The following is a 14,420-nucleotide window of genomic DNA, read 5'->3' on the forward strand; positions in this document are numbered from 1 at the left end:
CTAACTAGTATCTCCACAAGCCTTTATTTAGTCTGGCTTTCTATAAATGGGAAGATGCCATCTGTCCTCTTTATTCACTATATGACTTTTTGAGGAGCCACAGAGAACTGTCTGTGTGTAAAATTACATGTCACCTCAGAATGTTGTAAACTTCCTGCCTATGTGTGTATTCCAGTGATTGAAACCTAAAGCACCTACATCAAACCATGCAAGTAGACAATAGTTTATCAGAAACAGAAAAATCAGACAATATCATAATAGGTTTTTGTTGAAAAAATGTAAACGCATTTTACAGCGGTTCAGAGCAGGGAGGAGGCAGTGCTATAAAACAGAAATCAGTATTAATAGAATTTACACAGAAAAGACACTGCCACTTTCATACCAATAGTGCCTAGGTGATACAGTCCTTGCCCTGGAGGAAATGAATGGGAAGGAATGTTGTGCACCCCTTTTGTTCTCAAGTTCTTTGCTTCTCTAAGAATGTCAGCAAAAAGAACATATTTTAATACTAGTATGTGTAAATAGGCTGTTAGAGATACAATAATCTCTCCACACACATTTTAGGAAAAATCACTGCAAGGATCTGGACTGAAATTTTGAAACCATTTATGCCAACAAGTAAAACAGCTAGTATGGATTATCTTCTTGAGCCTGAGATAACCTGAATTGGAGCTATAATAATCAAGAATTGGAAATCACTAGTACTAAATTAAATAAATATTCTAAACAGAGCTCTAGGTGACGTTCTGACAAGGATCGAGATCTCTAAGTGGCCATGTGTAATGGCCACAGCTCCTTCTCACTGCAAAGGCACAGTTCAAACCATCAGAATTTCCCAGGAGGCTGCTTGTTGCCCTTTTAGCTAAGTCTCATCTGTTTCTCAGTAAGAAACTGTTAAGAGTTTCCATTAACAGTGTTGAGAATTCAGGCAGCTCTGATGAGTGTGGCAGCACCTGAGCTGCCAGACGAAGAGGGGCTGCAGGACGTCCTCTGTTTTACAGGAAAGGTAGCTGTTTATATTCAGGAGAGGAATGTGCTTTGAGCTACACCATTACAGGCTGTTTGGGCCACGCAACATTTGGCTCGATTTGATGGCTCTTGGGTAGTTCGCTCTTAGGCATCCAACTCTCACCTTGTGGACAGCTGAAGTACATAACTAAGACCAGTAGATTTGGTTATGACAAGGACAGTAAAAGCGTTGCAGCATTAAACACCAAAGCATCCACTACCCTTAATAGGTTTTTCAGGGTCAAGTCCATAACCTCTTTGCTAAGCTTTACACGCTTCTTCATTAAAGCTGATAACCAACGGTGGATATAAGACCTGTCCTATCTACTCAGGCAAAATGAACCAGGGGGAATACAGATTCCAGTACCTGTCCAGGTGTCTGCATAACAAGAAAAAAAAAAATTTTTTTGACTGATTTGCGACATGCTTATTAAGTGTTACTTAATAGAGGATAAGGAATGAATAGCTAAGGAAATGTGTTTGGGCATACAGATTGGCAGTGCACTGGTGCTAACTTCTCTTGCTTCTGTAGCTGTTTTACAGAAGCATGCTTTGCCTTAAATTTAGTACAGGAGGCGCCAGTGGTAACTGCTGTACAGGCTCAGATCACAAAAGTGGAGTACGCTGAGAGTGAACATAAAGCTGAACTGCTGCTGACGCTTTTCGTTATGGAAATCTCTGGTGATGGGTGATTAAGAGATGTCAACCCAGCAATCTGGATTACTGTTACAGTTTTAAGGTATGTGAGCGCTAGATGGGGCTGTTGTTCCACATACTTTTTACAGAAAATTTATGAGACACACCCCTGTGACAGGAAAGGTATTTCAATGTGGGCTATCTGGTTTCTGCTGCAAGCCTAAAGCACCCAGCTGGGCTGAAATGCAGTAGATGGTGAGAAGAATGAAATAAAACTCTCAATCCCTGCAAGCAGATTCTCAATGTGAAAAAGAAAAGAAGAAACCAACCTAAAATAAACAAATTATTTTAGTAGAAAAGTATAATCATCTTGCAGTATAGTTTTTCAAGGACTGTGCACTGTTCCTACACTGCTACATATCCCTAACTCTCCTCTGGTTATCATCATGCAGCTGGGAGGAAAATCTTGGGGAGAAAGAGGCCTACTGTACCCAGCCTATTCAGCCTGCTAGATTCCCCAGGCAGAGTATATGCTGTGCTCCCAGCCGCAACCTTCAGTTCTCTCTTCCCAACATCTCTCCCTATGGCTCATCACCGTTAGGTGTTCGTGGTCACACACATGAGAGCTTTCAGGAGCAAGAAAAAGGGTGGCAGAGATGACAAATGTTCACCAGTATCCCCAGCACCCCTCCTGCGAACTCATTCTGTTCCTTCATAGTGGGGTGACCTGGTACCTCAGTGTAAGCACCTGTCCTTGAGACTAAATCAGTGCCTGGTGGTTAATAGACCATACTTTGCATTTTTGTGAGGAGAAAATTAGGGTGCTCTTACTGCCATCTGTTGATGGTGCTGTAATGCCTTCTGCCTACGGAAAAAAAAATAAATTCCAAAATTTGGAAAATTGTAAAGTGATGAGACTTGAGGACTTAAAAAAATGTTACTAGACACCTCCTCTCCTTACAGCTATACTCTGATCATGGCCCTTCGCTCTGGAGAAACACAGTATTCTGACAGACTCACTTATTGCAGCCTTACAATCACAGGAAGTAGGATTCAGCTTCACGTAAAAGATATAACTTCACTGAATGTCACATTTAATCAGAAGACATTTTTTTAGAGTGTTGGTTTTGAGCAGTATTCTCTATTCTCAATGGGACTGCTGGATTGAAAAAAAAATTTTTTTTTAAACACTGGCCACTTAGCTTAAATGTTTAAATGAAAACTGAGCTTTTTGGAAAATCTGCAGTCAATCTATATGTGGCACTTTATGGCCCAAAGGTCACACAAAATCATAAAATTCAGTATGTTCCTACACAAACTGTTAAAGACTGTGCCTCTTCAAAGAATTTAGTTTTTAATACAGAATTAAAGAGTGAAGACAATGTAATCAAAGGTACCAAAGTAACAACATGTCATTAAAAATCCTCCAGAGATTAATCAAAGTATAAGTTTCCTCATGCTGATCTGCCATTTTGCCCTACCTTGGCTGGAATGAAGACCTACCCACTGGAAAGTCAAGAGTAGAGTTCAAAGTTGATGTTCTTTATGATTTATACCTCTAGAAACACTAGGTAGCATTGGAAAAAAAAAAGTGAAAATACTTACATATTTTTCATTTCAGTGGGGTAAACATCCTGTCTGTGAATCAAGATCAAGCAATCTCAAGAGAATGCACAGTCTAAAAATTAGCCAACTCCGAGAGATCATTAAGATGTGATTTAAATCAGTAAATGGCTCTTCAGAGGAGATGCTCTCACTTGCTATGTGGTGCTTACTTTCTAGCTAAAAGAGACTAAGTTTTAATGAAAGGGAAGATTCTTCTCAAAACTTGCATTGACGTCCATCTCCGATAAAATACTCATTTATGCATTAACTGCAAGCCAGAAGGTGGTGCTCTTGACTACACATCTTGACTACAAAAGAAAAGGGTTGGTGGTTTTTTTTCTTTTCTTTTTTAGTATTGCATAGCAGGAACATACGGAGAAATGCATGTTTAATAACATGGTTAATTTGGTTTCTGCAGCAATCCCACAGACAACACCACACACAACACAGTCTATAATGGTAAACTTTTTCTTAAATGCTACCGTCAGAAGGTTTGAGAAGAGCAATCTTTCTGGGAAAAGTAGTCCAAAGATATGGTTAAAAACCCAAGGAAACAAAATGAAGCAACTACAGATAAGCTATCTGAATAATAACATTCTGTAACTGAACACCTAGTTGGCAATCCCACGTCAAACTAACTCAATCTACCTGCAAATCTACAATTTCACCGGTTTTTCATTTGGAAAAAAAAGTAATTATTCAGTTTTCCTTGAAAGGCATGTGCTGGTGTGATACCACTGCAGTGGTCCATGGCACCCCCCATGCTCCCCTCCATCCATTTGTCCAGGTCTCAAAGAATTCCACATATATTGACAACGAAGTGAGTATGATCTTCCAGGAAGAAAGACACAGAAAGCATGTAAGTTGCATATGCACACACACTACAAGGATTACTGATAAGCATAATAAAAATAGACACATTGTTACCTTTTACCTTCAACGATATAAATATATATGTGTGTGTGTAATTTCATTAAAATACTTCCATAGATGTATACACATAAGTAGTTCTTAGCAAGACGAAAGCCAATCCATTTACCGCAGTGTCTGTGAAACCTCCACGGCTGGGAAACAAAAAGGCTGGAGTGATTTTCCAAGGGATGTAGTTCTGCCAGCACGACTTAATTAAATTTATTCATTTTTTTGCTCTTCACCTTTAGATTCCATTAGCGCCTCTTGCCATTTCTTCTCCATCTCCTCTTTGCAACTCAGGAAGGCATCTTCCAAACACCTCATGGAGTTGGCCAGGTCTGGGTTGGTACGTATGACTACCATGTCATATGCCATCCACGTTGCCTGCACTACAAACCCAACATATACTACTAAGCCAGGAATTTTGGCTGAATAAAAGCAATGGCTGATTCAATAAATTAATACAAGGCATGAATTATCATCAGTCCAGATTTTATGTCAGAGAATTCACTGACCACAGTAATACTCAAGATTAAATAAAAGATTCTTCAGTTTTACTTCTTAATAAACATCTCAAAATGCTTCAGAATAGAAGTATACTGACATAAGTTACAAAAGGGAGACAGACACTTTACCTAAAAATTACAACAAAACAGGTAATCAAAAAGAAAGCTTCAACAGACTGTTATAAAATAAATGAACCAAAAAATCCTCTCTCCAGACCAGTTAGAGTCAGGAGGCTTATGTTAGGTGAGAAAGAGTAAGATCAAGGAGGCTGCAGCAGTAGGTGATTAATAACCTACATAACTAAACTGATTTTGAAATAACAAGTATCTGATAATGCAGAGCAAATAGTTTTAGCACTTATTTAATACTTTCCCTTTTGTTTTGATATAAATTGACTGTGGTTTTCTCAATGACACTCATAAATTGCGTTTAGTTACAAACAGTTTAATTAACAGTTTCCATCTGTTCTTGTTAGCTGCACACACAGTTTCTGATAGCATTGTTGCAGAACATGGAGAGGAATATGCAGTCCTCTCCATACATACAGGACTAAGATTAAATTTGCAGAGGAGTCCGAGTCGTTATTCTAGCTGAGGAATTAAACATGTCTCAGGCACTGACCTGAGAGGTACTATGTATCCCACCATTTTTCAGAATTAAATCTCATTTTACATACTATGTTTTAATAACTGTACCTGAAATACCATAGTAGTATTTGTTTTCAACTACAACTCTGAACTGAGCATCCATCACCTATTAATTTTCAATTCTGAGCCATCTGAAACTTCTACATTGTTTGCACACTTTCTCCCAATTAAGAACATTAGGGCATTAGTTGATTGTGATTGTTTCCACTTATATTTTTATCATGCAGAAGTTTACAGCAATGAATACAAATAATAAATCTTCAATGTCTTCCCTCTAGTAGACAAATCCATATCATTCTTAACAAAGACCTGTACCTGTTAGTTTTTCCACTTCCTCCAGAAGTTTTTCTAAGTCCCTGTTCAGGTCCTCCACCGTCTTCACCATGTTATCGTAGTTTGCTTCCTGAGGTTCTGATTCGGCCATCTACAAGGAAACCAGGAATTTCATACTTTACTTTGAAGGGAGTTGATTTTCACACTTGAAGAGAAAGTAACATTGCAGTAAATTAAAAAAGTATATAAATATTCTGTTTACATGTGAATTCATTAAGAAACTGGCCTTTAAGTTACTGGTCATCACCTGTATGCTGCATGCTATTTTCAATCCATTTCGAGATTAATTTAAGTAGAAAGAATTACACTGAAATATGCTGTGTTTGTGCCAAATAAAGAATTTGGTACCAATAATAACAAAGATCACTGTGTCAAACACTTAATTTGAAAATTTTATTTATTATCCAGTTAGAGTTGTCTTCAAGCTTCTCTCCCAAATATTCTGACGTAGAGTAATTCCTAATTTTCAAAGTTAGTTGTAAAATTCCCATTTGTATCCAGTATTTCACACCTGCACGCTACAGCCGGGTAATGACATATGCCAAGTTCTGCTACCATACAAGCAGCTAAGTGTTTATGATTTACTGACCTCCGCTGTAGCGTGCAGGTGTTGTAGGTAGTAAAATTTCAGGAAGTAAAAATGCTTGGGGCAAAAATATAGCTTTAGAGGCCCAGCTTCTGCCATTAAAAGTTTCAGAACCTCGATATTAACCTGAAAATGTGACACACAGCCTTGCCTTTAATTTCCTTTTCTGAAAACCACTGACGGATGGGACAAGATTATGAAGAGCATGGAGAAGCTTCACTGTTGAGGCCATACGCATCACAGAGCAGGCGTAGCTTTCGTCAGCTTTGGTTTTTTTATGTATGATTTCTCAGACCCAGTTAGCGGGTATCCATTTTCCGTTTATTACTGCCGACAGACGTGGAAGGAACGCAACAGTCTGTAAGGGCTTTATCGCACTATAAAGCGACGCTAAGCCTCATCGAGACGCTGCGCTCGAGGGTCTCTTCACACAACCAACTTCGTGAGATAATTGCGTGACGCCAAACCCCCGGAGACCATAAAAAGCCAAGACCCCGTCCCGTAGCACCGCGGCCACGCCATGACTGCCCACCAGGCCTGTCCCGCTCCCGCCCTCGCCGCCTGCCCCTCACCGCCCACTATCCCGCCGACGCCAACTGCTCCGCCCTTCGCGGCCCCCGAGCCCGAGGGCACGCGGAGAGGAGCGGGCGGAAACGGGACACGAAAAACCGGTGTTCTGTCCCCTCGTCCTCTCCTGCCCGCTCTGCCCCCGAGCTCACGACCTCGATTAATTCTGTGTTTCACGAAAACAAGCACTTGGGTGAGGAGTCAGGCGGCCGAAGACCAGGAAAGGGAAAGGCAGGGGTTCGCCCCCCGCCCCGCGGCAGGGAGGCGGCCGGCGGCTCCGGATCCCGGGCTGTGGCGCGTCTCCGTGTCCGGCCACCTCTCTCCTTCCGGTGCACCTGCAGCCGGTCCTGGGCCGCGGCACAGCGGGGCCCTGCAGCCGGCCTCGGGCAGGCCGGGCTTCCCGGGCAGCGCCTCGTCCCCTGCCTGCCGCGGTGCCGCAGTTGCCCTTCCCCGGAGGCCGGACAACAGGAGGTAACCCCCTCCCCTGCTCACGGCCCCTCCGGCTGTCCCCCGGACCCCCGGGCCGAGTGGCCCCGGCGTTAGCCCGCATCGGGGCCTCTGCTCGACCCCGTCTCTGCCCGCCCCGAGTCCCGGCCGGCAGCAGGTGGCCTGTCGTTTCGGGAATTATTCTGAAAGTAACCCAAAAGTCACGCCTCGAGCCCGAAGTTTAAAAGTTCGGTGGTGCTTCTGCTGCTTTTCTGTGGGGCTTCATCTCCCTGCAGGCTGCACCACAGAGAGAGTCTTCGGACCAAGGCCTGGAGCAACAGGGCAAGGGGCAAGAGTTTTAAACTAGGAAAGGCTAGGTTTAGATTAGATATAAGGAAGAAGTTCTTTATGATGGGGGTGGTGAGACATCAGAGCAGGTTGCCCAGAGAAGTTGTGGATGCTCCATCCTTGAAAGCGTTCCAGGTCAGGTTGGATGGGGTTCCGAGCAACCTGTGCTAGAGGACGGTGTTCCTGCCCATGGTAGGGGGTTGGACTAGGTGATCTTTAAAAGTCCCTTACAGCCCAAACTGTGCTGTATGACATCTTTGTCTCTGTAAAAAAAGAAAAATAAAAAAAATCAGAGAAGGTTTTTGCAGGAGAAGGGTTACAAATTTTTTGATGACTGAGCAACAAGGCTCAAGAGTTTGTTGGTGCTAGGAATTACCTGGTGTATAGCAGGGTAGGAATCAAATACCTTTTCTGAATTGCTCATGCCCCAAATTGTGTCCAATTCCAGATCAATATCCAAACCTTAAGTGGTTTGGGCTGTCTCTTGTTCTCCTTTTTCATCCATGCAAATACAAACTTTGTCCTGTTTTTAAATGAATGAGTAAATTAGTATTCTCACCGTGCATGAAACTTACGCATCTCTTACTATTGCCACTTATTTCACTGCCAACTGAGTAGCTGGTTTGAAGATGGCAATCCCTCTTCAAAACAATCAAAATGAAGTATTTGTTCAAGTTACATGAATGCTGCAGAATTTATCACAAAGCATTGTGTTGCTAAAGTTTTGAAGGTGTTCAAGAGCAGTTGAGCAAAATCCTTTGAGGCATATGAAAGAAAATTATGTTTGACTAAATAAATCCTTGAACCACAGGCTGCTGGAAGCTGGGGAAAGTGTTAAGGGAAGTATCATTTTATGTTATTAAGAGTCTCTTGTCTCCCTAGACACTCTCACTGCCAGCTGTCTGAGGCACAGTACTAGGCTGATGGACCCTTGGTTTGAGGTGCCATGGTCATTTCTTAGGTAACACTAGCTCCTAAATTCTGTGCTTTTAAGCTGTCTCCCAGATGCTGCCTCCTGCTGTACATGTGTGCGTACATGGTTAGGGGGCCCGTTTTTGGTCTAGCGGTGTTCCTTTTTAATACTGCTTCATTACTCTGTGAAAACCTGGGCAGCAAACACCATGTGTTTATGCATGTAATACCAATAGCTTGGCAGCCACTGCATAATAAAAAATGCTCTAGAATCTGTTTTCAGTGACACCAGCATACAGGAGCATGTTTTGTTTCAACATATCTTGGTTTATTTGTGAGTCTTCTCTACTACAATTAGGACACAACAATGTGTTTGAGGGTGAATTACAGATTTAAAAATTATATTATTAAATGGAACAGTTCTTAAATGCATTTTTATGTAACAGTGTTACAGCTCTTGGTGTTACATACTTTCTAGTTCTTCTAAGGTCTCTATGGGCATCCTTTCCAGGGAGAGCTGGCTCCTCTGCTTCTTTATGTGTGAAGCCCTGCAATTTATTCCATCCTGAGACTGGGTGTTTAAGTCACTATAGGTCTGTTCACTGGCTTCTATGTTTTACCAAGAGGAGCTGTTGGGTTCTCACTGGAAAATGTGAACAGTGTAAAAATGTGGTGACAAAGAGCAGGAACTTAAAAGGAAAATTTATATATTTAATAAAAAGAACAGAAGAAACTGAAGGACAAAAGGTGAAATATGCATACGTATGCAGACTATGCAGAAGAATATGTGTACATATTCGCAGGATGTTGGTTGCTCAGGACAAAAGCACTTAGGAACTAGACAGAGCAGAACTGAATGCATGTGATATGTGCTGCACCTGACTTACAGCCTAATAGTTCATCTGTCAGCCCTGGAGTTCTGGGAGAGGCTGTCGCCAAGCTACCAAGTTACACTGCAGATAAGTACTGATTTTGGGAGACAAAAGACCTCCTGCTCAGGGAAGTTATTTCTTTGAAGAAGAGGAAGACAACAGAATTTAGCCCAAATGTATGGCATCTAACTTCTGACATTTGACCAAGACATGTAAATCAGGAGCTAGGTTACCCTTTGTACCTGTGACTTCGGTGTAGGGAGAGAGGATTTTAGTACTTGAATTGCTTTACAGACGTTCTTATGACCTTGTATTAACTGCAGAGGACCTAGAGCAACTATGCCCATAACTTAGTTTTTCAGCTGTGTTGAGTGAATCCCAGCTTCTGGGCCTGGAAAATCTGCCACAAAAACCAGAGGGGAAAACTGTACTGTAGCCTACTTAACAGCATCTGACCAATCTTCAGGATCTTTCCTGAGCATGTGATTTGAGAAGGGAGGGCTGACCAGGCCAGTGACTGCATGAAACTGCAAATGAATTTTCCATTTAGATTTAAGAAAAGAGTTAGGAGTATGGAGGTCTAATTCGGCAGGAAAGTGGCAGAAAAAGGACTACTATTAGATGTGCCTAACCCTGACTAGAGGAAGTGCTAGCAAATTACTGGACCCTCAAGTGGCTGAAGAAAATTGATGCATAATCCTTCAGTCATTTTATTTTTATAAGGAGAAGCTCCTTTTTTTTCTTTATTTATTTTCATATAATACTACCCCCTCCTAGCATTTGTTCCTTTGGAAATTTTAAATCACAAAAACTGCACGGGTGAACTGAAAATCACTCAAGATCTACCATTTTCAAGAAAAATCTAAATATTAAATAGGCAAATGAATTGTTCTCAACTCAGAAGACCTGCCGTCTTGAGAGGTGAAGCTCATGAGGCAGAAGAAAGACTTGGAATAATGATGGGTGGTTTTTTTCCCTCTTCTAGATCATCTATTCTGATTCTTACCCCATTCAGGGATGAATGGCTGGCTTGCAGAAAGAAAAGAGTAGGTACTGACCCTTTCAACCTCTGTGGGCTTAGGCTGACCAAAAGATCAGTCACAGTCTATCAGCTATAAGCCACAGTTTTAAATCACAGGATCACAGAATATCTCAAGTTGGAAGGGACCCACAAGGATCTTACATTAGGATGTGCAAGTAAGTGAGAGACCTTATCGCCTCTAAATTACTTAGAGTATGCTTACCTTCTGGAAGTTGAACTACAAAATTAGCACCCGTGTTAAAAGAGTCAGCACATAGGACAAAGACTGAATGGTTTGTGGTTGAACTGCAGCTTAGGCCCAGAAACACATCCTGAGGCTAGTGAGCAGCTGCTGTGTGGTTTGGATGGTTGCTAGGTCTGCTGTAGCTTTCTTGGAGTTAAAGAGGATGTTTTTGTTAATAAGACTGCCAGTCTGCTGCCTTTTGGTGTGCCTAATCATACTTGCTTAAGGGAAAAACAGAGAGAAGGACAGGGGAATTTAAACATGCGGTGTTTTCTTTGTGGATGTGCACACAATACAAGACTTAGAGCGGAATTTTGATTTTCACAGAACAAAATGTGACAATAAATGGCTGCTGTCCCTTAACTAAACAGGGGGAGGGGCTTGTGGATCAGTGAGGAAGATTATATACTCTGAGGCCTGAACCATTAAAATACCTTCTCCAACCAGTCTGACTGGGAGCACAGCAGAAAGATTGACTGGGGCAACTAAAATCAGCAGAGGTTGCTGCTTTTGCATATGCATATCTTGACTATTAACCCTTTGCCTTTCCCACTCTTTCTTCTACAGTTGGAGGCTGTAGAAACTGTGATAGAAGGAGCAAAAGGAGGAAGATTGCCAATTATATTTTTAAACAGGAATCTGAATAGGTTCCCCTGCTGCCCTTGGGAAAGGTGCCTGTGGAAAGTAACACATTTCAGTAAAGAACTCATTGAAATGAGGAACTGTCCTTTGTATTTTAGCCACTTTTTAATGGGGAGGAGTATAGGACAGATCCCCTGATCCTTCAGGGAGAAGGTACTGTGGAAAGTCAATGCAAGTTCGAACCAGAATAAGAGGAAAGCTGAAACCAGAGTCTGAGCCTACACTCTGCAACTGCAGAGATCTTTCTAACTCAAGAAAAAATTCAGTGTAGAAGATGTCTCTCCTGGTTTCTCAGGGGATGAAAGTCCACATTACAGAGCTATTTCACTAATACTATTTTGCCCACTTCTGCTAGTCTCTGTGGAGAGATCAAGCAATGAAGAAAACCACTCCTGGTTTTCACCATTTTGCACACATGGACAGTAAATGCCAGCTGGAAGAATAATCCCAGAGAGAAGTTTAGGATGTCCTGGTGTACAGATATATTGATATGCAGCCTTTCTTATGGATAAATTAACTATTGTGTTTCAGTATCTAAAACTATTGCCTATGCCGCAACTAAAATTTTCCCACAACAAAATAATATGTGCAGCACCAAAGTGTTAACAGGAGTACATAAGTTTTGCTCAAACAGTGGCAGAGTTCCCAAAGCAATCTGCATCACGTTGTTGACTGTGAAATGAACTTTGTCTCTCAATGATAGGTCTCATATTAATTCCTTTTGTAATACAACTGCCTCTCACTTGTATGAAGTAGGTAAGCAAATAATCTTGTACAGACTCTTATAACCAGGAGTCAGGAATCTGAAACTCTTAACATGAGATTTTTCAGTGATAGGAGAGGGCAGTCTTTGAGCTAATGGAAGGAGTCTCCAGGCCACCATGTGGGACTTGCATATGCAGGTTGGGTAGGAAGAAAGGGCCCAGAACTAAAATGTCAAGAAACTGAGGTGCAATTAAGATTATGCTGCATAGCTGATGAGGACTGAGGGCACCAGCAGAGCCCAATGGTGACCCCAAGGGCATCACAGCAGAAAATGTCACAGAGCAAGTTCAGGAATATTATCCAATCTGGTTGGGGAGCTCAGGACAGATTTTGAAGGGGGTTTGTGAGTGAGGGTCATTGCCGGGCTGCGTGGGAGCTCTGGGTGGGACTGGTGGGAGGAAAGGGCAGGGGAGAGCTGCATTTTACAGTAGGGCTGGAAAATTTTGGCAGCCCGAGCAGGAGGGATATGAACAAGCAAAGCAGAACGTGAAAAAGCCTGCATTCCTATTGCTGCTGTCTGTTGTAGCATGTTTGGGTGTTATTAATCTTTTCTCTCTTTCTTCATTCTCAGATTGTGTTCCTGATAGAAAGGGCTTTCTGTGTCTGGAGCCTGGGTTTTGTACAGATTTTCTGTTCCAAGAACCCATTTTTCTAAACATGAACCTGTAATCCAAAGTGTATGATTTCTGTTTGTTACATTAGCCTATCCCTCTTGATCTGTGTTTGCCTGCCTTTCAAATTACGCTCCAGGTCCCTGCCCGAGGACTCTGCTTTGCCTGTCTCTGTCATCCCGGGTGAGCAGCTGGTGTGTGGAAGCCAGGCAGACCCGTTTTACAAGTGTGTGCTGGGACTTACACTCATGCGATCTCCCTGGGGAGACAGCTGAGAAGACCTTGAAGAGGAAAGAATTGAAGCTGGGCAGGTCTGGGGTAGGAAAGCCAGTGAGGAGGAACTTAGTCATAAGAATTACAACCACACAGGGTAACCATCAGTGTTATCAGGAGTGGCCTCTGACAGACTGGGAACCAGCAGCAGGCAAGTTTCAGGAAGAGACTACTGCAGGGCAAGAGGAGTGGTGTAATTCAGGTAAGTAAAAGAAAACACTGCTGGAAGATTAGCTGATGAATGTTTAATTTTTAAAAAAGACTTTTATTAACATAAGTGTCACCTGAAGTAGCATATAGCTGTACTGTGAAGTCTGTGTGTATATGTGTATATACCCCTGCATGTACTTACTGCTTGTATTGAAGTTACTTACAGTAACAAATTTCGGTGATCATAATGGTTTTGAGAAAAAAAGAGGTATGTCCCTACACACAGGTTGATTTAAATGAAATAACTTCTAGGCACATTTTAAACAGGAAGAAAATAACAAAGAAAATAAGTTTCATGTAAATTTATTTAGTCTCAGTTCACTGAAACAATACAGGAAGGTAACTCTAATCCAATGTGGTGCAGATACCTAGATTTTTCTCTGTTTGCCTGTTTGCATGTATCTGTGTGCGTGCATGAGCTACTGATTAAATTATAAACAAAATCTATGGTAAATGCACCAAGAAGCATCCAAAAGTTGGGAATTTTGAAGCTAAAATTGTGTACACAGCTTCAGCTCAGTTTCCTTGTGGCTGGGTAATTATGAAAGCAGATTCACATTCCATTTAATAAGCCATTTTCCAGCATGTAATATCAGGCAGTATTCTTACCACACAGTGTTTTTCACAAGAGCTACATGTATGCATCATCCTTTGAAAAAATACTGCATTCTTATGTCCTGTCACAGCTTTTGGTGTCACAGTTTTTCAGAATATCTGTATCGAGTTTGTGCTATGGTTTGATATGGGCTTAGTACTGGCCGGTACCACCAAAATCAGAGTTCAGTCAGTAAGAAAGAGACAGAATGGTGAGCATTTTCAAAAGCAGTGTGTGGTTTTTACTACACAAAAGGAAATCGCAGTTAAGAGTGTGCTTTGGAGAGTTTGGCCTCTAGACTTTTTATATCTTAAACAGCCTGCTCACTGAGGGCTTCAGGTCAATGTATTCCTCACTTTTTAAAAATTATTTTAACTTTTATTTTGCAGATTACCTGGGAGGAGTAACTTTTCATGGCCTTAATTCAGGGGGAGTGTGATCAAGATATATGTTAAATTTTCAGAAATTATAGTAGGCCATGTCTGCATTAGAAAAAAATATTTTTGTCTTAATCACCATTCAGTTTCTGTACTGTTTCACACTTCTGTACTCAGACTTCCTCACACTGCACAAATAAATTAATTTCTGTGAGATGGTCTAAGTTTAAGCAAAACTTAGCACCATGAGAACTTGCATATCTCCACTGATATGGTGCCAGTTTGGACTAACCCTGTTAGGATAAAAGCACAGCAGTACAGAG

At 41.6% G+C, this 14,420-nt stretch overlaps 2 protein-coding genes across 11 annotated transcripts in view; one reads left to right on the forward strand and one right to left on the reverse strand.

Moving 5' to 3' along the window:
* On the reverse strand, positions 1-7,291 carry SYCE3 (synaptonemal complex central element protein 3). 4 transcript variants are annotated; one of them, XM_064462702.1, is made up of 3 exons: positions 6,991-7,291; positions 5,631-5,739; positions 1-4,550 (listed from the first exon to the last, which is right to left on the reverse strand). In XM_064462702.1, the coding sequence occupies exons 2-3, from the start codon at positions 5,737-5,739 to the stop codon at positions 4,381-4,383; spliced, it is 279 nt and encodes a 92-aa protein (XP_064318772.1). In that variant the 5' UTR covers positions 6,991-7,291; the 3' UTR covers positions 1-4,380. The 4 variants fall into 4 exon arrangements, with proteins under 4 accessions (XP_064318772.1, XP_064318763.1, XP_064318744.1 ...); XM_064462693.1 differs by having other exon boundaries at positions 6,957-7,043; XM_064462674.1 differs by lacking the exon at positions 6,991-7,291 and adding an exon at positions 6,386-6,902.
* Positions 6,931-14,420, forward strand: part of STYK1 (serine/threonine/tyrosine kinase 1) — a 22,582-nt gene continuing 15,092 nt past the window's right edge. For 2 of the 7 annotated variants that reach the window (XM_064462617.1, XM_064462627.1), the window contains exons 1-2: positions 7,016-7,272; positions 12,782-13,117. The gene's annotated coding sequence lies outside the window, so the exon portion shown is untranslated. The other 5 variants (XM_064462637.1, XM_064462647.1, XM_064462598.1 and 2 more) reach the window with 4 other exon arrangements.

Source organism: Phalacrocorax carbo, chromosome 1, assembly GCF_963921805.1.
Source record: "Phalacrocorax carbo chromosome 1, bPhaCar2.1, whole genome shotgun sequence".
NCBI classification, from domain to species: domain Eukaryota; kingdom Metazoa; phylum Chordata; class Aves; order Suliformes; family Phalacrocoracidae; genus Phalacrocorax; species Phalacrocorax carbo.

Coding starts and splice junctions, on each gene's coding strand:
- SYCE3 (XM_064462674.1), bottom strand. CDS start 6,472: ATGCGTATGGCCTCAACAGTGAAGCTTCTCCATGCTCTTCATAATCTT. Junction 5,740..6,385: donor TTCAGAAAAGGAAATTAAAG/GCAAGGCTGTGT, acceptor GTTTCCTTGTAG/ATGGCCGAATCAGAACCTCA. Junction 4,551..5,630: donor GGAAGTGGAAAAACTAACAG/GTACAGGTCTTT, acceptor TTGGGTTTGTAG/TGCAGGCAACGTGGATGGCA.